Source organism: Delphinapterus leucas, chromosome 2 (genome assembly GCF_059928025.1).
Source record: "Delphinapterus leucas isolate spDelLeu-1000000601 "Yukka" chromosome 2, BTC_Dleu_Yukka2, whole genome shotgun sequence".
NCBI classification, from domain to species: domain Eukaryota; kingdom Metazoa; phylum Chordata; class Mammalia; order Artiodactyla; family Monodontidae; genus Delphinapterus; species Delphinapterus leucas.
In genome coordinates, this window is record NC_143130.1 from 178,195,812 (window position 1) to 178,215,221 (window position 19,410).

Sequence of the window (19,410 nt, forward strand, 5' to 3'; positions counted from 1 at the left end):
CTGAATCCAAGTCTATCAGTTAAAAAACAAGATGCTGACCTCTTTGTGGGCTGTGTCTTGGCCTTCCGTTCACGTCCTTATCCCCGTGCCGAGCCCACGTAGGGCGTATTGCCTCACTCCCCACCCCCCATCTCATCCCGGGTGGAGTCGGGAGCAGCATCTTCCGGGCCGCCTCTTAAGTTCCCTCCGGAACAGTTAAAGATTGTCACAACCTCAGGGCTCGGTCCCTGCAGGGGCACAGTGGCCACCCCACACGCGGGGGCCCCAGAGCCCTGCTGGCACTCACCCTGGGGAGCCAGAGAGAAGAGCAGGTAACCTAAACACCACTAGGAATCTTGACACCTGCCCCTGCTTCTCTCCTTTGTTCTCTCACTTGATGAGGGTGAACAGACTGAGTTACTCAGCGGTCATCTCCCGAGACCTTAGCAGTCAGTATGGATGCCGTGTCATCCATGTCATTGTCTCTGCTGAACTGGTACTTGTGAAATGTGGGCCACTGAAATGGGCTGATAAGTTGGGAGAGGAAATAGTCTGTGGTGGAGGAGGGAAGGGAGACAGATCAAAAGAGATGAAGCATTCTGAGTTTCAACACGAAGCTTTCGTTACAGGACGATACATGGCTTGATATACAACGCGCTGAAACTCTTCATGGAGATGAACCAAAAACTATTTGATGACTGCACCCAGCAGTTTAAAGCAGAGAAACTGAAGTAAGTTGCTCCTTTCAGAAGTTATTCTTTCAAGGATTTTTTTTTCCTTAATCCTAAACAAACCTCTTCCGTTAGTTTGACCTAAAAAGTTACTCTTCACTTTAAAGCAAAATCAGCCCTTTTGTACTTGAAAAGCAAATTAAAACTTTGTTATGATAACTTATTTTCAAAGAAGACATGTTTAAAGTTAGCTATGCTCTGGGAATTCCGTGGCAGTCCAGTGGTTAGGACTCAGCACTTTCACTGCAGTGGCCCCAGGTTCAATCCCTGGTCGGAGAACTAAGACCCTGCAAGCCACACAGTGCAGCCAGGAAGAAAAAAAAAAAATGTTAGCTGTTCTCTCCGTTACACTACTAGTTTAATCATTGCGGAAAGTGCGTGTATAGTCACGAATTTAACTTTCAGGGTCTTTGCTTTTCTCAGGGGACACTTAAAGGCAATAATGTGTAGTAATTTTTCATATTTGTCAGGCAGGAATTTGAACTGTATCCTGTAAGGTTTATATGAAAGAGCAGGAATCTTCATCCAGCATAGCTTTATTCTCATTTGTTGATCTCCATAAATTCGGGTGTTCTCTGGAATCTAGTGCCAGAGTCCCTCACAAAATCAGGTCCCTGCTCTCATGCTGTGAGGACTGCAGAACCCACATCTGTCCGGGGACAGGCTAGAACAGGGGTCCCCAACCCCGGTTAGGAACCAGGCCGCACAGCAGGAGGTGAGCAGAGGGCGAGAGGAGCTTCCTCCGCCACTCCCCATTGCTCCCCACCGCTCCCCACCACTCCCTGCCGCTCCCAGCGGCTCCCCATCTCTCCCCACCGCTCCCCACCGCTCCCCACCACTCCCCATCGCTCCCCACCGCTCCCCACCACTCCCCGCCGCTCCCCATCTCTCCCCACCACTCCCCACCGCTCCCTGCCACTCCCCATCTCTCCCCATCGCTCCCCACCGCTCCCTATCGCTCCCCACCGCTCCCAATCGCTCACATTCCCAGCTGAACCATCCCCCCTCCCCGACCCCCAAGTCCATGGGAAAATTGTCTTCCACGAATCCGGTCCCTGGCGCCAAAGATGTTGGGGACCGCTGGGCTAGATGACTCTGTCCCTAGGCTGTGCTCGTAACAGTATGATAATTAATTATCAAAATCACGTCTTCAGAGTCAGGTGTGGACTGTGAGCAGATCTGATTCTTTGTCACTTGGAGCCGAGGTAGATACACTTTGAATGAATGTAATTCAAATTACAGTACATATATAACGAAGTGCCACGTTCTTTCCTTAGACAGTATGTGTTTACCTATGTGCAAGGCCCTGTTACGGGTTCTGGCAACACAGCAGTGAATAAAACAAACAAAAACCTTTGCCCTTACGGAGTTTACATTCTGGGTGGTGTGGAAAGAGAAAGACAGCAAAATACAAATGAGTAAGACATAGTGTGTGAGGGACAATGACAGATGAAGCAGGAAGGGGCACAGGGAACCGGCTGTGGGCTCTTTAAGTCTTCAGGCTGCCCGGCCCATTCCTGCCTCAGCTGAACGCAGTGTTCAGGTGTGAAATATGTGAACATCGGGGCTTTTCTAACGGCACATCCTCTTTCATGGAACATCACATTTCTGAAAGGGACCTTAAAGATCATGTAGCACATTTACTAGATTAAGAAAAAAAGCGTTGGTCCCATGGTAAGTAATGTACTGAAGGCCATACGCCTTGTTGGTACGGATCTACAGGCTGTGCCTCTGTAAGGACGTCTTCACCTGGTTCCTTCACACGAAGGTGTGGTCTCACTTTTCATGGGTATGTAAGCTTCTCACCAAAATCATACATGTCCTGTGATGAAGCGACAAAACAAGGGGAAGGAAGGAGACATAGATGTGCTTGTGCAAGTGTTTCTAAGAGCTTAAATTCTTAGACATGTTAAAATGTTGGTGTATTTATATTTTTAACTCTTTTCCTCTAAGCCCAGTTTCTTTTTTTTTCCCATTATGTACCTTGTGGTCACCACTGTGACGTACGTGGAATACCAGACAGTGACAAAGGGGAATAGGTGTTGTGTTGCTGGCCACGTTCCCCCTTAACGTTTTTTTCTCTCTTGAATTTGATTCTTTTCTCTAACACCAATGACATTTTACTATTTTTCAGAGAGAAGCTAAAAATGAAAGAACGAGAAGAAGCGTGGGTTAAAATAGAAAACCTAGCCAAAGCAAACCCCCAGGTACTAAAAAAGAGAGTAACATGAAAACGTCTAGGGTGTAACTTGAATGTTTTTATGAGATAGGAGTGTGGATTCATCGTGAGAGGGGAGGGAAATCAATTTCACTAACACTGTATATGAGAATATCTGTAATAAAAATACTTTTCAACTTTGTACAAGTACTTATTTTGCCCCACAAAGGTTTTTACCACAGAATTGACATTTTTTTTATTATTATGCTTTTAAAATAAGATATGAACCTTATGAATATACTGTGGTAAAAAGAAAGTCAGGATACAAGCTCTGTTTTGGGCCAAGATTGTAATTTGCTTTCTCAAATGTCATAGATGCTGTAGTTCAAACAATATTTTCCTTTCTTTTTAATATCAAATTAATTCTAAAGGAAAAGAAATTAGATTTGAAATAGATTAAGTATGAAGTCCATGTCCTCTTTCCTAAAATGAGTTTTCTGCAGGCTGAGCCTTTCTTGTTAAAAGTTGACCGACTTCCGTCATCTTAGCCGCTAATCCTTTCTCCCATCCCAGCACGCCCTGGCAGGTGGGCGCCAATGACGTGTCTTCTGGAACTGCAAGCACTGAAGCAGTGTCCCCCGATGCATTACCTCGGGCTGACCCCCGGGGGCTGGGGGTTGGAGCCCTGTCCCGACAGACGTTCTTTCTGATGCTATGTGCCTGTCCGATTATCACTGAAAATCATTTGCCACACTAAGGATTCTCGGGCTGTCCTTAGCTCCCCAGAAAAGATTTTACCTTCTGAGGAAAGCTGCTCGGCTACCCCTAAAATCCTGAAACGTTCAATACAGTGAACCAGATTACAAGCTATCTATTTATTTTCTTTGGTGAGAGGTATGCATAAATCATTATTATCTCAGTTGCTATGTGGGTTTTCAATCTCTCTGATGTTTAATAAAAAGCGATACATGAATACAGAGTTAAAAGTATGTACTTTACCTATATAACAACATACTGACTTGTATTCCCTCTGATAAAACTATGATCAAGACACAAACCATAGGAAAATTGAATGACATCCTTAAGTGTATGTCCTTGATGCCACCTGAAACAAGTAACTGGCGTTTTTCTAACCATTTTTATTCCATGCTCTTACACAGAAATGCTATTTTATGTGAAAATAGCATGTGAAACTGTGTAGTAGCTAATTTAGGTAGATAGCTATGGGTATGTACTTCTTTTTTTTTTTTTTTTTTTGCGGTACGCGGGCCTCTCACTGTTGTGGCCTCTCCGGTTGCGGAGCACAGGCTCCAGACACGCAGGCTCAGCGGCCATGGCTCACGGGCCCAGCCGCTCCGCGGCATGTGGGATCTTCCCGGAACGGGGCACGAACCCGCGTCCCCCGCATCCGCAGGCGGACTCTCAACCACTGCGCCACCAGGGAAGCCCCTGGGTATGTACTTTTAAGAATAGAATTTATGTTGAACGTGAGGTTAAAATACTGACTGACGTTTGTTGTAAGACACAGTAAAAGCATACGTCTGGGGCAGTGTGGGTGGATGGACCCTGCCCGACGGGGCCCAGGCCGTCTTGCTTTGTCCAGACGGCCCCGTGCCGAGGGCAGACGGGTCCCAATCAGGGTCGTCAAGGACCCCGTCACACACACCCTTGAGATCAACACCCTTGAAAAACATGTAAAGTATATACAGATCAGAGGGTCTGATTTTATTTATTTTACCTGGAAAATAGGAATAATCTCATAGAAAATCTCATAAAGCCTTACATTACAAACGAAGAGCTGGCTGTGATTGTATTAGCAAAGGTGGCCTGGTTTCACTGCTGTGCTGTAACAGATGTTCCTTCTAAAATATATATTGTCCTCATTTCTCTTTTTCTGAACTTTTCCTAAGTGTTCTTACATCACATTTTTATTCCTTTGGCTGCTCTGTTTTAAAATGTCTCGGGCAACAGCCTGAGTGCGGTGGGCTTTGCCTGCGCTCACCCCTGCATTGTGCTGTGGCGCTCTGACCTGAGCGCCGTCCTGCTCGCGTCTGCGTGTGAAAACCGTCTGTGACCACACCCCAGCAGGTCCTGTCCGCATGCTCCAGTCCACCGAGCAGTGTCTGAAACGGAAAGTACTTCGTGGGCTAATGTCTCCAAGTGGAAATGAGGGCCTTGGTACCCACTGTTCACTCTCTCTCGAGTCCTTTCTAAATTGTAGTCGTTGCTTGCCATTTACAACAGCAGCAAAAAGTAAATCGTGTTGTGGGTAATACAGCTTGCGTGCCACTTCCGTAACGAAAACACGTAGGTGGGTTTTTGAAGCCCGATTCCCCATCTCAAATCTGCCGTTTTGAGAAATGATTTAATAGCTTCCTTATTTTAAGTGGGTTCCCAATCCCTCACTCTGTTCACTGGCGTGTACCTACAAGTCTTCCTGATGCTGACCCTTGTGTTTTCACAGGCTAAGTCTTTTCGTCTGCTTGGAGATGTGAAAGCAGGTCCCCGTGTAGGCCGGTTGGGATTTGGAAAGCTGTGGTCCTTCAGGATTTGGGTTGTGTCTGTTTTAGCAGTTGTGGCGGTATAATTTTTTCATGTGATTAAAAAATGTGATTTAATTTTTTAATTTAATGTTTAATGTGATTTAATTTTTTTAAAGTGAAGATTTTAATAGTGAAGATTTCTAACGTAGTGAAGATTTCTAACATAAATATGCTTTTCCTAGTCCACCGAAAGAGGCCATATAACAGTTTTACTCCTGTCTCCCTTTTGTGGGGATCATGTGAAATGAAGACAAGGCACTTCTGTGAATTTTAAGTGTGGCTCTGGCTCAGTGTTTCTGCCCCTTTGCAATGACAAGACGAGGCCATAGGAGGCCCGGGGCACAGAGTCTGGTTGCCTGCCTTTCCTTTGGGAGATGAGCCTCTCTGGGGAAATGTGCCTTCCTTATTTCACCTGTCAAGGACTTCAGCTTCGGGAAGGTTTTTATTCCTAGTGAGAATCCTCTGCCCCCGAGCCTGCTAGTGACATCGATTTCCTATATGCATTTTGTAGCATCCTTGTGCGTACTTTTCCTTGCCCTGAGCCCCAGCAGGGCCTCGGAGCCCGCACGGCTCTAGGCACGGCCGCTGGCAGGGTCCGTGTAGAGCGCTGGTGTCCTCTTGGTGTGGCCGAAGCTGAAGATCCCCGCACCACCGCCCAAGCACTGCAGTGTCTCTGTTCTGCCTGCCCCGCCCAGCTGAGCCCCAGGGGGCAAGGCGCCGTGCAGACCCCAGCTCCCTGCTCCCAGCAGGTCACCACCTCTCTGGGCAGATGGGTGCCAGCAGCGTGTCCCAAATGCGCTTTCCCAGGATACAAAAATGAGAATGAGACACGACCCCAGGTGTCAAGGAGGGGAGCCAGGATGGAAGCAAAGAGAATCCAGTCCGGGCGGTCGGATGATAGCACACGCTGGGGGTTGTGCTGGCGATGCTGGCGAGAGGCCTGGTCGCGCCTTTAGAGACACGTAAAGGAAGGCTGGAGGGTAGGGTGGCCACGGCGAGGCGTCCCCACGGCACCAGGACCTTAGCCCCCAAGAGTGCTGGGCGCCCTGGAGGGGGCTCAAGGCAGGGGAAGGGGCGACTGGGAAACCGAGCTGCTCATAGACGGAGCATCACTCATGGGGGAGGGTGGGTGTGATCTGTGTCAGGGACAAAGCTGGAGAGGGGTCAGGACCCGTGGATTTTATGCCCAAAACAGTGTGCAGGTGTCACAGTGTCATCCAGAGCTGGTAGCCTCGGCAGGCTTGCGCTCAGGAAGCTCTTCCGGACACTCGGGGGCTCCTGGGGAAACGTGGAGATGCCGCTGCTGGACGGGGCTGACGGGGGGTCGGCAGGCATAGCGCGCCGCGGGGGCCTGGGTGCCCATTGGGTGGAGGAAACAGAGCCAAGGGTGTGGCTCCCGCGAGGAAGCGGCGCGTTTCCCAGGGTGGTGGAGAGGCTGGGCCAGGCAGCCACGGGGGCCGGTGGGGGGATCGGGGTGGGGGAGGCGCGGGCGAGGGTCAGCGAGACCCTCGGGGCGTGAGTACAGACTGTGAGTACAGACTGGGAAGACAGTACAGACTGTCTTCCCAGCAGTGACAGAGGAGCGGGGGGGCGGCCGGCACCACAGGCAGGGTGGGGCAGCTTCAGGGATGACCGTGGCCCCCGCGTGGCCACAGAGCGGTCACCCACAGCCTGGTGCCCGGCGTCCCGTCGGAGAGGCGAGGCCCAGAGCCGCGGGGGTGAGCCGAGGGGTCGGGGGCAGGAGGGGCTGCTGAGAGCTGAGCGGCCCTCTTGGTCGCTCGCCCACGTGGCAGGAGGGAGGTGGTGGGCCAGGCGGGGGCGTAGGGGTGGGTGCCGGGTCCCCAGCCCAGGCAGAGGGGCTCGCTGTGGCCAGGAGGGCACGAGCCGGGCACAGGACCTGGGGGAAGGGGTGCGAGGCTGTGGCTCGGAACCCCAGCTCCCCCTTCACTGGCCTGGGGCCCCGCGGTTAGCGTAGGCACCTCAGTGTTCCCGTCAGCCAAGTGGGATCATAGCAGACGCTTACAGGCTGTGCTTGGAATAGCGCCCAGCTCGCGGCAGACGCACAGAGAGTGGCCGCCAAACGCTGAGGACAGTCAGGGCCTTCCGTGTGCCTTAGCTCACTCGCGCCGTCACAGCCACCTCCGAAGTGATCTCATCCCCACGTCCCACTCACGGAAACAAAGTCAGAAACCCGTCCTGCTCACAGCAGAGCCTGACTTGGCCCAGACCCCGAAGAAAGTGGAGTCCCAGGACGCCCCGTGGGGAACAGGAGCGGAGCCAAGGGGACCCCACTGACACGTGGGCGTACCGGGCCTCCCGCAGGGCCGCCCATGGGGTTGCAGAGTGAGGTGCGAGCTGTGGGACCGATTGGGGTTGTGTTGTTTGGGAGGAGAGCAGAGAGGCTGTGCGTAAAAGGGTGTGATCGGTGATGGGGTTTAGGCGAGTCTGGAAAATGCCGAGAAGATGACCAGGAGCGAGGGGGCAGATAGAGGAGGGCAAGGCTGTGCGCAGAGGTTGGGGGCTGGAGGTGGAGGTTTCCGCGGGAAGCTTTCCGTGACACGGAGAGTCAGCAGGCTGGAGGCTCCAGGGCGGGGCGTTGCCCAGCAAGGGGCTGGGACAGTCTGGAGTGAGGCGACGCCTGGGCCCCGGGCGCTGCAGGTGTAGGCCGGGCAGGGAGCACTTCCCTGCACGTGGGCTCCCTTCAGGAGGGGCCGCGGAGGGTGGCCTGGGCCAGGAGCCCTGGAGCCGAGCCCTGAGCGCTGACCTGACCGAGAGTGACTCCGCGCTTTGCGTTGCAGTGCGCAGTGTGTAGTCAGGCGAGCGCCATGAGCCTTCCGGCGGCAGTGGAGACAGATGGGGCTTTACTGGAAGACGCACAGATGCTGAGAAAGACAGTGAACGAAGAGGCTCGCCGGGTAAAAGTGCGCAGAGCTAAGCTGGGGGCGCTCCTAAGAGACGTGCCTGTGATTTTAGTGACGTGATAGCAGTGCCTCCTGTGTATAAGCTAAAGTGAAAAATTCCATGGTGGTAATCTTACAGGAAACCTTTCATCCATATATCTTAGATCAAATTAGTAGAAACAGTTTTTAAGGATTAAGTATGTGCCTGAAATGTCTTTCTTCATTTACTTTAACAGTAATAATCCCAATTCTTCACTGCAGTCAAATGTTAACGAGAGCAAAGACTCAAAGGTTTGCGGTGATGTCTTCCCCCCCTGCGCCCTCTGCCCCCCTGCGACTTCTGCTCTGGCCCAGAGGCGCCCCTCTTACTTCTCCACAGTTACTGCCAGCCCCCGGGCCCCAGGACATCAGGCAGAGCCCTCATCCTCTCAACAGCAGGGTCACGCTGCCTCGCAGGCCTGTGCCAGGGTCAGGGCTCTGTCAGGACCCCCATGCAATACCCACACTCAAGTGGTTTTGTTTCCACTTTGTGGAGATGCATATTTAGATCACCACCGATCCAAAGAAAGGCCCCTATCACTAAATGGGGAACCTTTGCGATTTAGGCTTTAAAGAGGGTAGTGGGTGGAGTTCCCACGTGTAAGGAGCCTCGCAGTTGCTGTAGGTCTCTGATTGTACCTCCTGTTCTCAATCCTTGCAGTTGATAAAGTGCTAACTGGATTTGGGGATATGGCCCTTTCTGACTCTGAAACTTTAATCCCCTTTGAGCTAAGAATTCCTAAAGACATCCAGCACTACAATGCTGAAAAGTAACAAGTTAGGCTAAAATTATACTGAACGCAGGTGGTTTCTAGATGATAGTGTCATTCTGAGCTCAGACAGAGAGGGTTTTTTTTTAACCTGCTTGTTTTTAACTCAAGTAAATTGTATTCCCCACCTGATCAGACAGGATCAGGCATCACCAAGAGCACAGGCTCTAGACCATGCAGACTGCACTGCCCAACACGGCGGCCCTGAGGCACACGTGACATGTGGCCGTCGGCTCTGAGCTGTGCGGCAGCCCAAAACACACCCGGGAGCTCCCAGGCTTAGCGTGAGGAAAGGACCTAGAAACATCCCCTCCGTAATTTTCTGTTGCTGACAACATGGTGAAATGGTAGTATTTTGGATCTACTGGGTTAAATTTTTAAAATATTATTAAAATAAATTTCATCGGTTGCTTTTCACTTTTTCGATGTGGCTACTAGAAAATCTGGGATTCCATATGTGGCCGCATCGTCTTCCGACCAGGCAGCGCCAGGCCAGATGCCCTTCCCTTGGTGCTTCCAGAGTAAAGCACCCACACTGGCCCGTCCTCGCCCCTCCCTGCCCGGCTAGTTCTTGGCCTTAGGTTAAGATAAAAGCAGGTGGACGCAAACACGAAACATACAGTGCAAGAACAGCAGTAACTCGTTTTTTCACTTCATCCAGTTGGATTCCATAATTTCCTCGCAATATTCTTAGCAGTGAACAGATTGAATAAAAAACGTGAAAATCCTTATCTTTCCCTCTCTCTCTGGGGTGTTAATTTTCCTACTTCTTAATTTTTTTTTTAAACTTGGAAAGGAATTTGAGGCCACCTCTTTGATTACCATTTTGATGTTTTGGCTTCAGGTGGGCTAAAAGACGTGAACACTGGCCTCGTTACTGAAGGCGGTCAGAGGAAATCAAAATCAGGGTCCCTGCTACCAGCAAGCCTGCCCGTGGGTTTGTGACCACATATTAGTCTTTAGGTCACTCGGGCCGTACAACGTAGAAAAGGAAACTGATGTCTAACAAGCCAGTCTTTACACATTAAATATTTTTAGGGTTGGAGGATTTTTCTTTTTGGTAGGTACATCCTTGGACTTGATCATTAAAGCTAGGAAAAGAATAAGCTATGCCCAAAATGTAATGAACGTATTACATAATCTATGGACCTGTGGTTTCTGATTTAGGGCCTACTCTGTAGGAGATGAAGGAACGCAAATTAAAATAGCATATTCTCATCTTGAGTAAGACTGCCTTTGAAAGTCCGCTCTAGTATCTCGGTGGTGGCCGATCTTCCAGCGGCCCTTGGAGCAGGGCGTGTCTCCCTCCTTCCCTGCAGGAGTTATGAAGGAAGCAGCCTCTGTAGTCATCTCCTCATTAGTTCTGAGACACCACGTGTAGACAAGACATTGCTTGGAGAGCTCTTTCAGTTTGCTGGTTTGTTTTTATGACTTTTGAAATTAGACCGTATGACTGAGTTTTCTGTGTAATTGACATTCTTACAAAAATCATCCCCCTACCCATAACCTTTAGATTTCTACAGATCACATTCCTGGGTTGGAAGACTCCATGCTATTAAGACGTCAGTTCTCCCGCAAAATTAACGCAATCCAGTCAGAATCCCAACAGGCACTTTTCTTTTTTTGAAAGACATAGACCAGTTAATTCTGAAATTCATATGGAAATGCAAAGGACCTAGAATAGCCGAAATAACTCTGAAAAAAGAATAAAGTTGGAAGACTAACACGACCCAATTTCAAGACTTACTGTAGATTTCTATGGGTCAATTGAATTTCCCCCAAATATCAAAATAATCCCGCATTTCTTTGAAATGATTCGGATGTGGGCTCGGGATGCATGTGAGGTAAATGACAGTGTTGCCGGAGAATCGGCAGAGGAGACCCTAATGCTAATGGAATGTACTTGGTTGGAATTTTGTGGAGGAATTCAATTATCTATTTACCTGTCGGATCCATGATTTGGGTTTCTTTTGAGAAGATTGTGTAACCCTATATAGAACCTCCAAAATAAACTAGTAACGTTCATGTGAATGACATTTATATCAGAGACATTTAAAATGTTTTACAATTCTCATTTTTAACAGTCGGTCGGGAGGAAAGCAGTGTCAACCATGCAGTTAAGGAAGGTGTAGAAAGACGGAAGGTGGGAAGTGAAGGTATTCCTTACTCAGTACGTAGAAGTGTATTTAAGGCTTTTATATTTAGGAAAATCACTGACAATGTTATGTACATGAAGTATTTTCCCTTTTTTCCCTGTCATTCCAGCTTGTGATGGTGAAGACAAAGAAATCTGGTCCCTCAAGAGATTTTTGATGAGTTCTGTCCTAAATTCAGTAGTAAAACGTGCGCTCTTCTGTATGACCCACCCCGATGTCGTTTTCCCATTTACTGTATAGATTTAGCCTTTCAGCGCTGCCATTTTGCTGCAGACAGAGGCCGTTTCTCTCCGGCTTGCACCTCCGTAGGGGCGTCTGGGGCAGCGTGTCCGTCTCTCTTGTCTGCCCACCGTCAACAGCATGCTCGGCCCACACATCCCTCCACCAGTGTCACTCGTCTAGAGGGACCGTCTGCATGATGTCCCACTCTCCTGCCTCCCCTTTTTCTGATTTTTTTTCCCGCCTTGTCGCTTGTGAAATTGCTCTCTGCTTTACACACTGGTTTTAAATGGCTATGCAGAGAGGCTCAGATGGGTCCATCACACTCTCTGTCCTTCCAGAAGCTTCCGGGGTCATGTTTGCCTTCTCAACTTGCATTTATTGGTTCCAGGCATTTTCTATCGAAATGTTTCTTCTCTTTGGAATGCCTGTTGCAGCATTTATTAAATATTTCAAGTACCGGAAAGGGCTGATTTTGTTTTGCTTTGCTTTGCTTTGTTTTACAGCTCCACCTGGAGTGGACATAAAATTCAGGGTAGAACTTCCCTCTGAGTTTTGCATTGGTCGAAGGCAAACACGCTCCACAGATGAGACCACTCTTACAAGGACTGTGACCGTGACAGGCAGCCCCTCGGGGACGGAGGGGCCTCCACAGTCTCCTGACATGCGGGGTTGTCCTGAAGGCATCTTACATTAGTTCCCAGGAGGAAAAAACCAGAATTCCTGCCTTTGCCATAAATGAACGTTAATATTCAAATAACAGTTCTAGAAATAATCCTAAAATGATGTCATGGAAAATTCCTTACAAACCTTGATATTATTGAGGTTGTCATATAAATTTGCAAAGAACCCTAAGAAACATTAGCTCTGCAAAAGTGTGCACTTTTCATATATGGCGTCTGCAAGGCCTTGGCTATTTCATTAACGCAAAGAGAATTACACTTTGCATGTCGTACCACCGATGTTGGCAAGCTGGGTGCTGTGAGGAGTGGTTAGGGATACGTTCTTTCTGTTGTCAAGTGATTGACTTAATACAGATTTTCTTCTGGTAGGTGTTTGACCACCACCACAAACGTAACTTCTTCTCTTTAAATATAATCTCCCCTTTGCTGGAGACACTAAACAGAAAGGAAGACATGGTTCTGGTTAAAGTTCCTCATGCACTGGCAGCTTCCTGGTACATACGTTGTGTCTAGGTGATTTAGGTGGCTTGTTGTTTTGTTTCAAAGATACTGCTATTGATGCAATGGCCCTACTCCAAAACCGAATAACTTGTTTAACTATTATGCGTGGAAATGGACACTTTCGGTGTATAAACGCCCCATATCAGGCCCCCCCCGCCTTTCTTTGCAGACACAGATCTCTAAATCCCCATGCAAAAAGGGATTCATGTAGGGTTTTTTTGTTTTGGGGTGTTTGTTTTCGTTTTGTTTTGTTGAGTAAAACCAAAATGTCCTAAGTTTAGGGAAAAAATGGAATGGAGATGGGAGTCTTATATCTTACCCTTATTAGGAAATTTTATACAAATAATTAAATACAGTTTTTCTGAATTCTAGAGGGTTTTTCCCCCTACATGACCCATTTAATACCTCTCATTTTAAGTGTCTTTTTTCAAATTTGATAGAAGTTTTAGACCTGTTATTTATTGGCTTCGAGTCCAGTTTAAGTATGTTATTCATTCTTTCTTTTTATTTACCTCCAAGGGAAATTTCAACTTCCTGAAATGCTTCTGGAAGGGACATAGCCATAAATTGACTTCGGTAACATTTTGTGAAATAGGAAGATTTTACAATTTATGGGATTTACTAAAACTGGTGAATTTGCAAATAGCGGTACTCGATGCTCTGTACAAAACTACACATTTTATAAGACCACAATGCCAATATTGTGCACGCCGTCCTTGGGTTACTTTTAATAAATGAGGCGTTCTTGGTTAATGAGGCTGATAAGAGACATCCTGCCCTTTGTGTGCTCCAGATCCCCAGGGAGGCGCTGACTGTGGGTACCACTGGCTCAGTGCAGAGCGAGCACACTGCCAGGTCGCCGGGTCTGTAGCCAATGCCGTGCGTTTTTATTCCAGGCACAGAAGGACCTGAAGAAGGACCGGCCCCTGGTGCGCCGCAAGTCCGAGCTGCCCCAGGACCTGCACACCAAGAGTGCCCTGGAGGCCCACGGCCGTGCTGACGAGCTGGTCCCCCAGGACGGGCGCTAGCCCCGACGCCGTGCGCGCGCCAGCCCTGCTCCGGTCTGTAGAAAGTACACGCTCTGTGTGCCATACAAATCAGTTACACTCAAGTCAAAGCTTTCTCCAACCCCGTTCCGTAGGCAATAACGTCCTTCCGCCTCAGCTCGAGACTAGGAGTTCAAACAATGGTGACCACCCAGGGCCACGTGCCGCCCATGGGGTCCCCTGCACGGTCCCAAGTAAGCTGGTTTTCCAAAATCAGAGCTAAGGAGAGCACCCTGGTCATCATCTTCACGTTCTCCCCAAATGGGATTTGCGATCATTTAAGATAGGTGGTCCAATGGCAATATCAGTGTTTTTCAAACAAAGGAGCACTTTAAAAAAGTATTACCTACTTTTTAAGACTTTACAACCCTTGAGATTGTTTCCACGTGATTGTTAATGCCAGCAGTTTCTTTCTGGGGTTTTTTGGTTTGTTTTTGTTTTTTAATCTCATTGAAGTGGTTCCTTGCTGTCATCGTTCCAACACCACTCAACTGGGAAAGTGACACGACAGTCCCCAGCCGCTGCCTTTTCCTAAGGTACTGCTTTACTTTGACCAATACCATGCGTACCACATCCTGCTGCTTCTGTGTATCGCTAAAGCCATATTTCCAAGTCTGCGGTCCAGGACCAGGATCCGGGAGTGAGCACGTAGGAGAAATTTGTTTTAAAAAGAGCTTTCTCTTGACTGGAATTGGAATTTTAAAGTGATGTGTTTGTGTTTTACTCTTCGCAGAATGATTTCTCTCTACTTACACGTTGTTGCCCTTGAACAAGGCTCTTCAATTAATAAAATTATATTCTCTGAGAATTCCACATTTTGTAGAAAATTAGGACGAGCTCATTTTGAGTGAGGCCAGCTCTCGGGCCTGATGCAGGCCACCGCTGCCTTTTGGCAAAAGTAGCAGGAACAGCGCCGTGGGCAGGCACCCCCCTCCCCGCAGTGTGGCCCTGAGGGCTTCGTGGAGGCGGCAGCAGCGATGGCTTCCAAGGAGTCCCTTTCTGTTGAAAAGAGCGCACGTAATAGATGCCTCATAAGGAAAATACAGCGTCTTGAGTTTTCATCGGTCTTCAATGCTGCTAAATATTTCAGACTTCCTTGCATGTATTCAGCTTTTTGTTTTTGATGGAACAGCACGAGGAGAAAAATCTTTAAACTTAATGCTTTGTTCTTTATTTCTCTCCGGGTGGCCAGTATTTTGACTTACTTATCCTGCTTGAAAGCTATTTGAGATGCGTACTGCTGCTCTAAACCAGTGATTCTAGTTTCTTCTGTCTCTGGCATAAGATTCTATAACTTGATGTTAAATGTCTTGATGCATCAAAGGTAAAACGTGGCTTCTTTCAGGATCTGTTTTTCAGTTGAGGTCTTGGGAATCCACTCAGACGTTGTGAGAAGCAGACGTGGTTCCCTGTGCAGCTGTGGTACGTGCTGCCCGTTGGTTTCACTTAAATCCTTTGATGATGTTTATTTCCTTGTTTCCTGTAGGAAAATCATTTGGAGGGAGGGGATTTCTGGTGTTCAAAGCAAGTGCTAAATTAGAAGCTGCCCCAGCTGAAAGGGGAGAAACCCTCTTTGTGAGCAGGAAGTATCCATCCACTTCACCATGATGAAATTTATCATTTAAAAAAAAGTTTAGATGCCTTCTCCTTTTGAGGGAAAAAGGGTGCTTTTTATTGTATAAAGCAGCGTCTTACGTATTTTGATAAACCATTGTTTGAACTTCCGTCTTTAGCTGATAGATTCTCAGATATGCTTGGTTTGGATGTTCGCAGTTATGTTTGTGACAGAGGTTTCTGGGAAGCCTCTCCTCTTGCCCTAGGGAAAAAGCAGAATACCAGTGTTTGGGTGATGTGGAAAGCTCAACGTATAAGAACATCTTTTTGTCTAGGTTTTACTTCTGCTCTTTATTGAAGACAAACATTCACCAAAAAGGGAGAGAAAAAAAAAAAAGTTTTGAGAGAAACTAATTTTCTTTGACAAGAGTATTATTTAATATTTTGGCCTATGAAAGTTTTCCTAGTTAGTACTCAGATTCCCTGTGCTAATTGTTCAACTGACATATTATTACATAGATACTCTGTTTATTCTGTACCAAACTGATTTCAGAAGTACTGCATTGAAAATAAACTGGTGACTGTTTTTCTTCAGAAAGTTCTGCGTTTGGCATCTTCACTCTTTCTGAAATGTATCTGTACATCAGAAATGTCACTATTCCGAGTGTCTTTTTAGTGCAGCTTTAGTATGGCTTCCTTTTAATATTGTACATACATTGTACCTTTGTTTTATGGTAATGAGTAATAAAAATGTAGACTTCATATTTTGTACAAAATGTCCTATGTACAGAATAAAAAAAGTTCATAGAAACAGCAAAAATAGGTAAGTGGCACAATTATTTTTCTTTAGAAAATATCTGTAACTTTATGCTTTAGTGAAATGTTAAGTACCTACATATTTTTTAACATTTTGTAATTCAAAACTTTTTGTTTTGACATTGTTTATGAAGAGAGACTTCATACACTTGCCATTTAATATGCTCTTTTATCTAATTTTAAAAAAAACTCTAAAAATGGTGTATTATATGGACTAAATAAAGAACATGTGAATTTTACTGCTCATCATGACGCTAAATTTAGCCATGGTGTTGGGCAAGCCGGTTCCGATCTCTGTCCGGCGACAGTTAGGGGCAGAGCAGCCCCGCCAGGGATACCGGCTGGAGTCCCTCACTCAACACTGGCTGGGCGCCCACGCTGCCGTCCATCACAGCCACGTCTTTGCAGAGCCTTCTGTAAGGGCATTTTTCTAATGGGAAAAAGCAGAGGTGACCTTTTAACAACCACCTCTTGTTTTGTGAGTAGGCAAATGTGAATCAGAACACAGTTTATAGAAATGGAATTATTTGAGCCCTAACCATGATGTTTAAAATTATTCTTGAAGAGACACTGAAGTCCTGAGAACAGAGTCGTGTGGCTAAGAATATGAGTTTGAGATCCTAGCCGATCCACCCCCTTCTTACTGGGGGCCTTGCTGTCCTCACCGGTGCTGTTACCGAAAGGTCGCTGGGGGCAGGCCCAGTATCAAGTTGCTCCGTCCCGTCACTGCAATGACCTCAGCCTCCCAGCAGGTGGGCTGTGACCCAAGCCCCTCAGTTCCTTTATCTGCCAAACGGTCCCTGTGACTCCCCCCACCCCAGGACAGAAGTGCAGAAGTCGCCCTTGGAGCTGGGGTGTCTAGGAAGGGGAGGTGTCTAGGTAACCAGTCGTCTCGGTTATCAGTCTGGCAAGGTAAGGGCCCAGGCAAAGTCTCCAGGGTGGGAATCTCTGGCAAAAGCGACTTCCTGACTTCACTTACTCGCTCATAACACGATGAACAGGCCCACTGCCCAAACCAAGAAGCAATCCAGTAACCGTAACTTAATCTACGTCCCTCACGAGCTTTCTTCTCCAGCCTGGAGACCGGCATGACTTCATACCATAGCAAGTTGCTTCATGGGTGAGGAGACCCAGGTCCCTGGAGGCTCAGTGAGCGTAAAAGCCACGTCTCCCAATTCCTGGCCCCTTGCTCGTGCCGACATGATTTGAGACCCCAGATCTTCACCTAAGGTGATGCTGGGACCGTGTCAGATCTCTGATGGCTGTGCACGGGTTCCCGCTGCCAGTCTGCACGCACCAGTGCTGGGCATGATAAAGGGCTCCCCCGTACTCAAGACGAAAGGGCAATGAGCCGGTTCCCTTCCATTAAAGCACTATCTATCCTTTAACTGACATGCTTTTCCTCCGCTCTTGGCATTAAACCTTCAGGAAATGGCAAACACAGGACTTCCCTCCTGGCGCAATGGTAAAGAATCCGCCTGCCAACACGGGACACGGGTTCGATCCCTGGTCCGGGAAGATCCCACATGCCGCGGAGCAACTAAGCCCGTGTGCCACGACTACTGAGCCTGCGCTCTAGAGCCCGCGAGCCACAACTACCGAAGCCCGCGCGCCTAGAGCCCGTGCTCCGCAAGAAGAGAAGCCACCGCAGTGAGAAGCCCGCGCACCACAACGAAGAGCAGCCCCCGCTCGCTGCAACTAGAGAAAGCGCAGGCGCAGTAACGAAGACCCAACGCGGCCAAAAATAAATAAAATTAATTAATTAATTTTAAAATTAAAATTTTAAATGGCAAACATAAATAGCAGTTTCTTAGTAATTCCCTACTTGAAAACAGTTGGCAGTACCGTGGGCCACCCTCCGCCCCCTGGAAAAAATAATATGGCAACAGTGCAGGTCAGCCTCCTGACCTGTGGAATCTGGAATTCTGGGAACCCCTGGTCTAGTTCAAAACCCTTGTTTTACAGAAAATGAAATAGACCCAGAGACAGGAAAGCCCGGAACTAGTGGGCGTTGGCACCCGGTCCATCGTACATATTTAATGAGATCTCAGAGTTGTGTGCTTGTGGGTCGTCCTTTATGTTGCCTGCCACTTGCATTCTTTCTAGGTTGTGAATTTTTTAAATATCTCTAGGAAAATGAAAGATTTACTTGAGATAGGCAACAAGCTTCATATGGAAGTGTTTTTACTTTAACAAGTAAAAATTTAGGTATTTCCTGAATGGAAAAAAATGCCATATTAAAATCCAAGTTTCTTAGAACGTTTGAGGAAAGCTTTTTGGAGTCATCCGTGCATTGTACAGGATGTACCAGAAATGCTCAGTCATTTATAACCACACATTTTCTATTAAAAAAAAAAAGGTACCCTTATTTTTCACCCGTTGCTCTTTCAAAACTTGAGTATAATAAATTAAAATCAAACACAGGCCCCCTAGAGTGAAGACTTGACCCAGGTGAAGATAGTGGAGAGAATTCCAATCAACAGATGTCTGTGCGCATGTGGGCGCTGGGCCCTCAGGGTGCCTGGGACGGTCTTGACACCCACACGTAGAGGGGCCGGTGCCAGCAGGACGTGCCACACCTGCCTGCCACCTCCCAGCCACAACCCTGCATTCGTCTTCATCCCAGGAATTGGTGCTGTCACCACTGCTGGTCAAACCTGGAACACAGCCTGGATTCTCCCTCCATTAGGGATTCTTAAATCCCAGAGGCTGCGCCTCCCAGGTACATCTCTGTCCATCTGCCTTGCCCCAGCTTCCATCATCCCCCAGACAGTGTGACGGCTTTCTCTCCAGAGCATCTTAAACGGTGATCACGTCACCCTCTTGCTTAAAACACTTGAGTGCCTTCACATGGCACTTAAATAAAGCCTGAACTCCTCGCCATGGAGATAAGAATCTCTGATCTGACTCCTGCTGACTTCTGCAACCCGCGTTCAATGTGTCCCATCAGGCCTCCATGTCTCACCCGATGACCTCTTTCCCACCACAGGGCCTTTGCACAGGCTGTCATGCCCATCCCATCCCCCAAAGTGGCCTGGCTGACTTCTTTTTATCCCACCAGTCTAAACGGCAATGTTTTCTCTGAAAGAGTCCTTCTCTGACCACCCTATCGAGTTGGACACCCCCGTTACCCTCAGCCCACCCCCTTCCCTTCAGAGCCCTGATACAATTTGTAATTATATTTGTTTCTTAGTTAAGTGCCTCCACCATCAGACAGGGACCTCGTCTGCTTTTTCATCGTGTGTCCCCAGTGCCCAGCTCTGCCCCGGGTGCAGACTTTGCTCACTTTGTCAGGCGAATGAAGGTGCAAAATGC

At 47.9% G+C, this 19,410-nt stretch overlaps 1 protein-coding gene across 10 annotated transcripts in view; it reads left to right on the forward strand.

Moving 5' to 3' along the window:
* The window catches only part of PPP2R5C (protein phosphatase 2 regulatory subunit B'gamma), a 132,524-nt gene extending 116,483 nt beyond the window's left edge, over positions 1-16,041 (forward strand). For 6 of the 10 annotated variants that reach the window (XM_022576063.3, XM_022576067.3, XM_089908207.1 and 3 more), the window contains 3 exons: positions 609-710; positions 2,845-2,917; positions 13,576-16,041. In XM_022576063.3, the coding sequence (XP_022431771.1) occupies positions 609-710; positions 2,845-2,917; positions 13,576-13,707 (307 nt within the window). In that variant the 3' untranslated portion in view covers positions 13,708-16,041. The other 4 variants (XM_022576071.3, XM_022576072.3, XM_022576064.3 and 1 more) reach the window with 3 other exon arrangements.
* Positions 16,042-19,410: the final 3,369 nt, after the last annotated feature.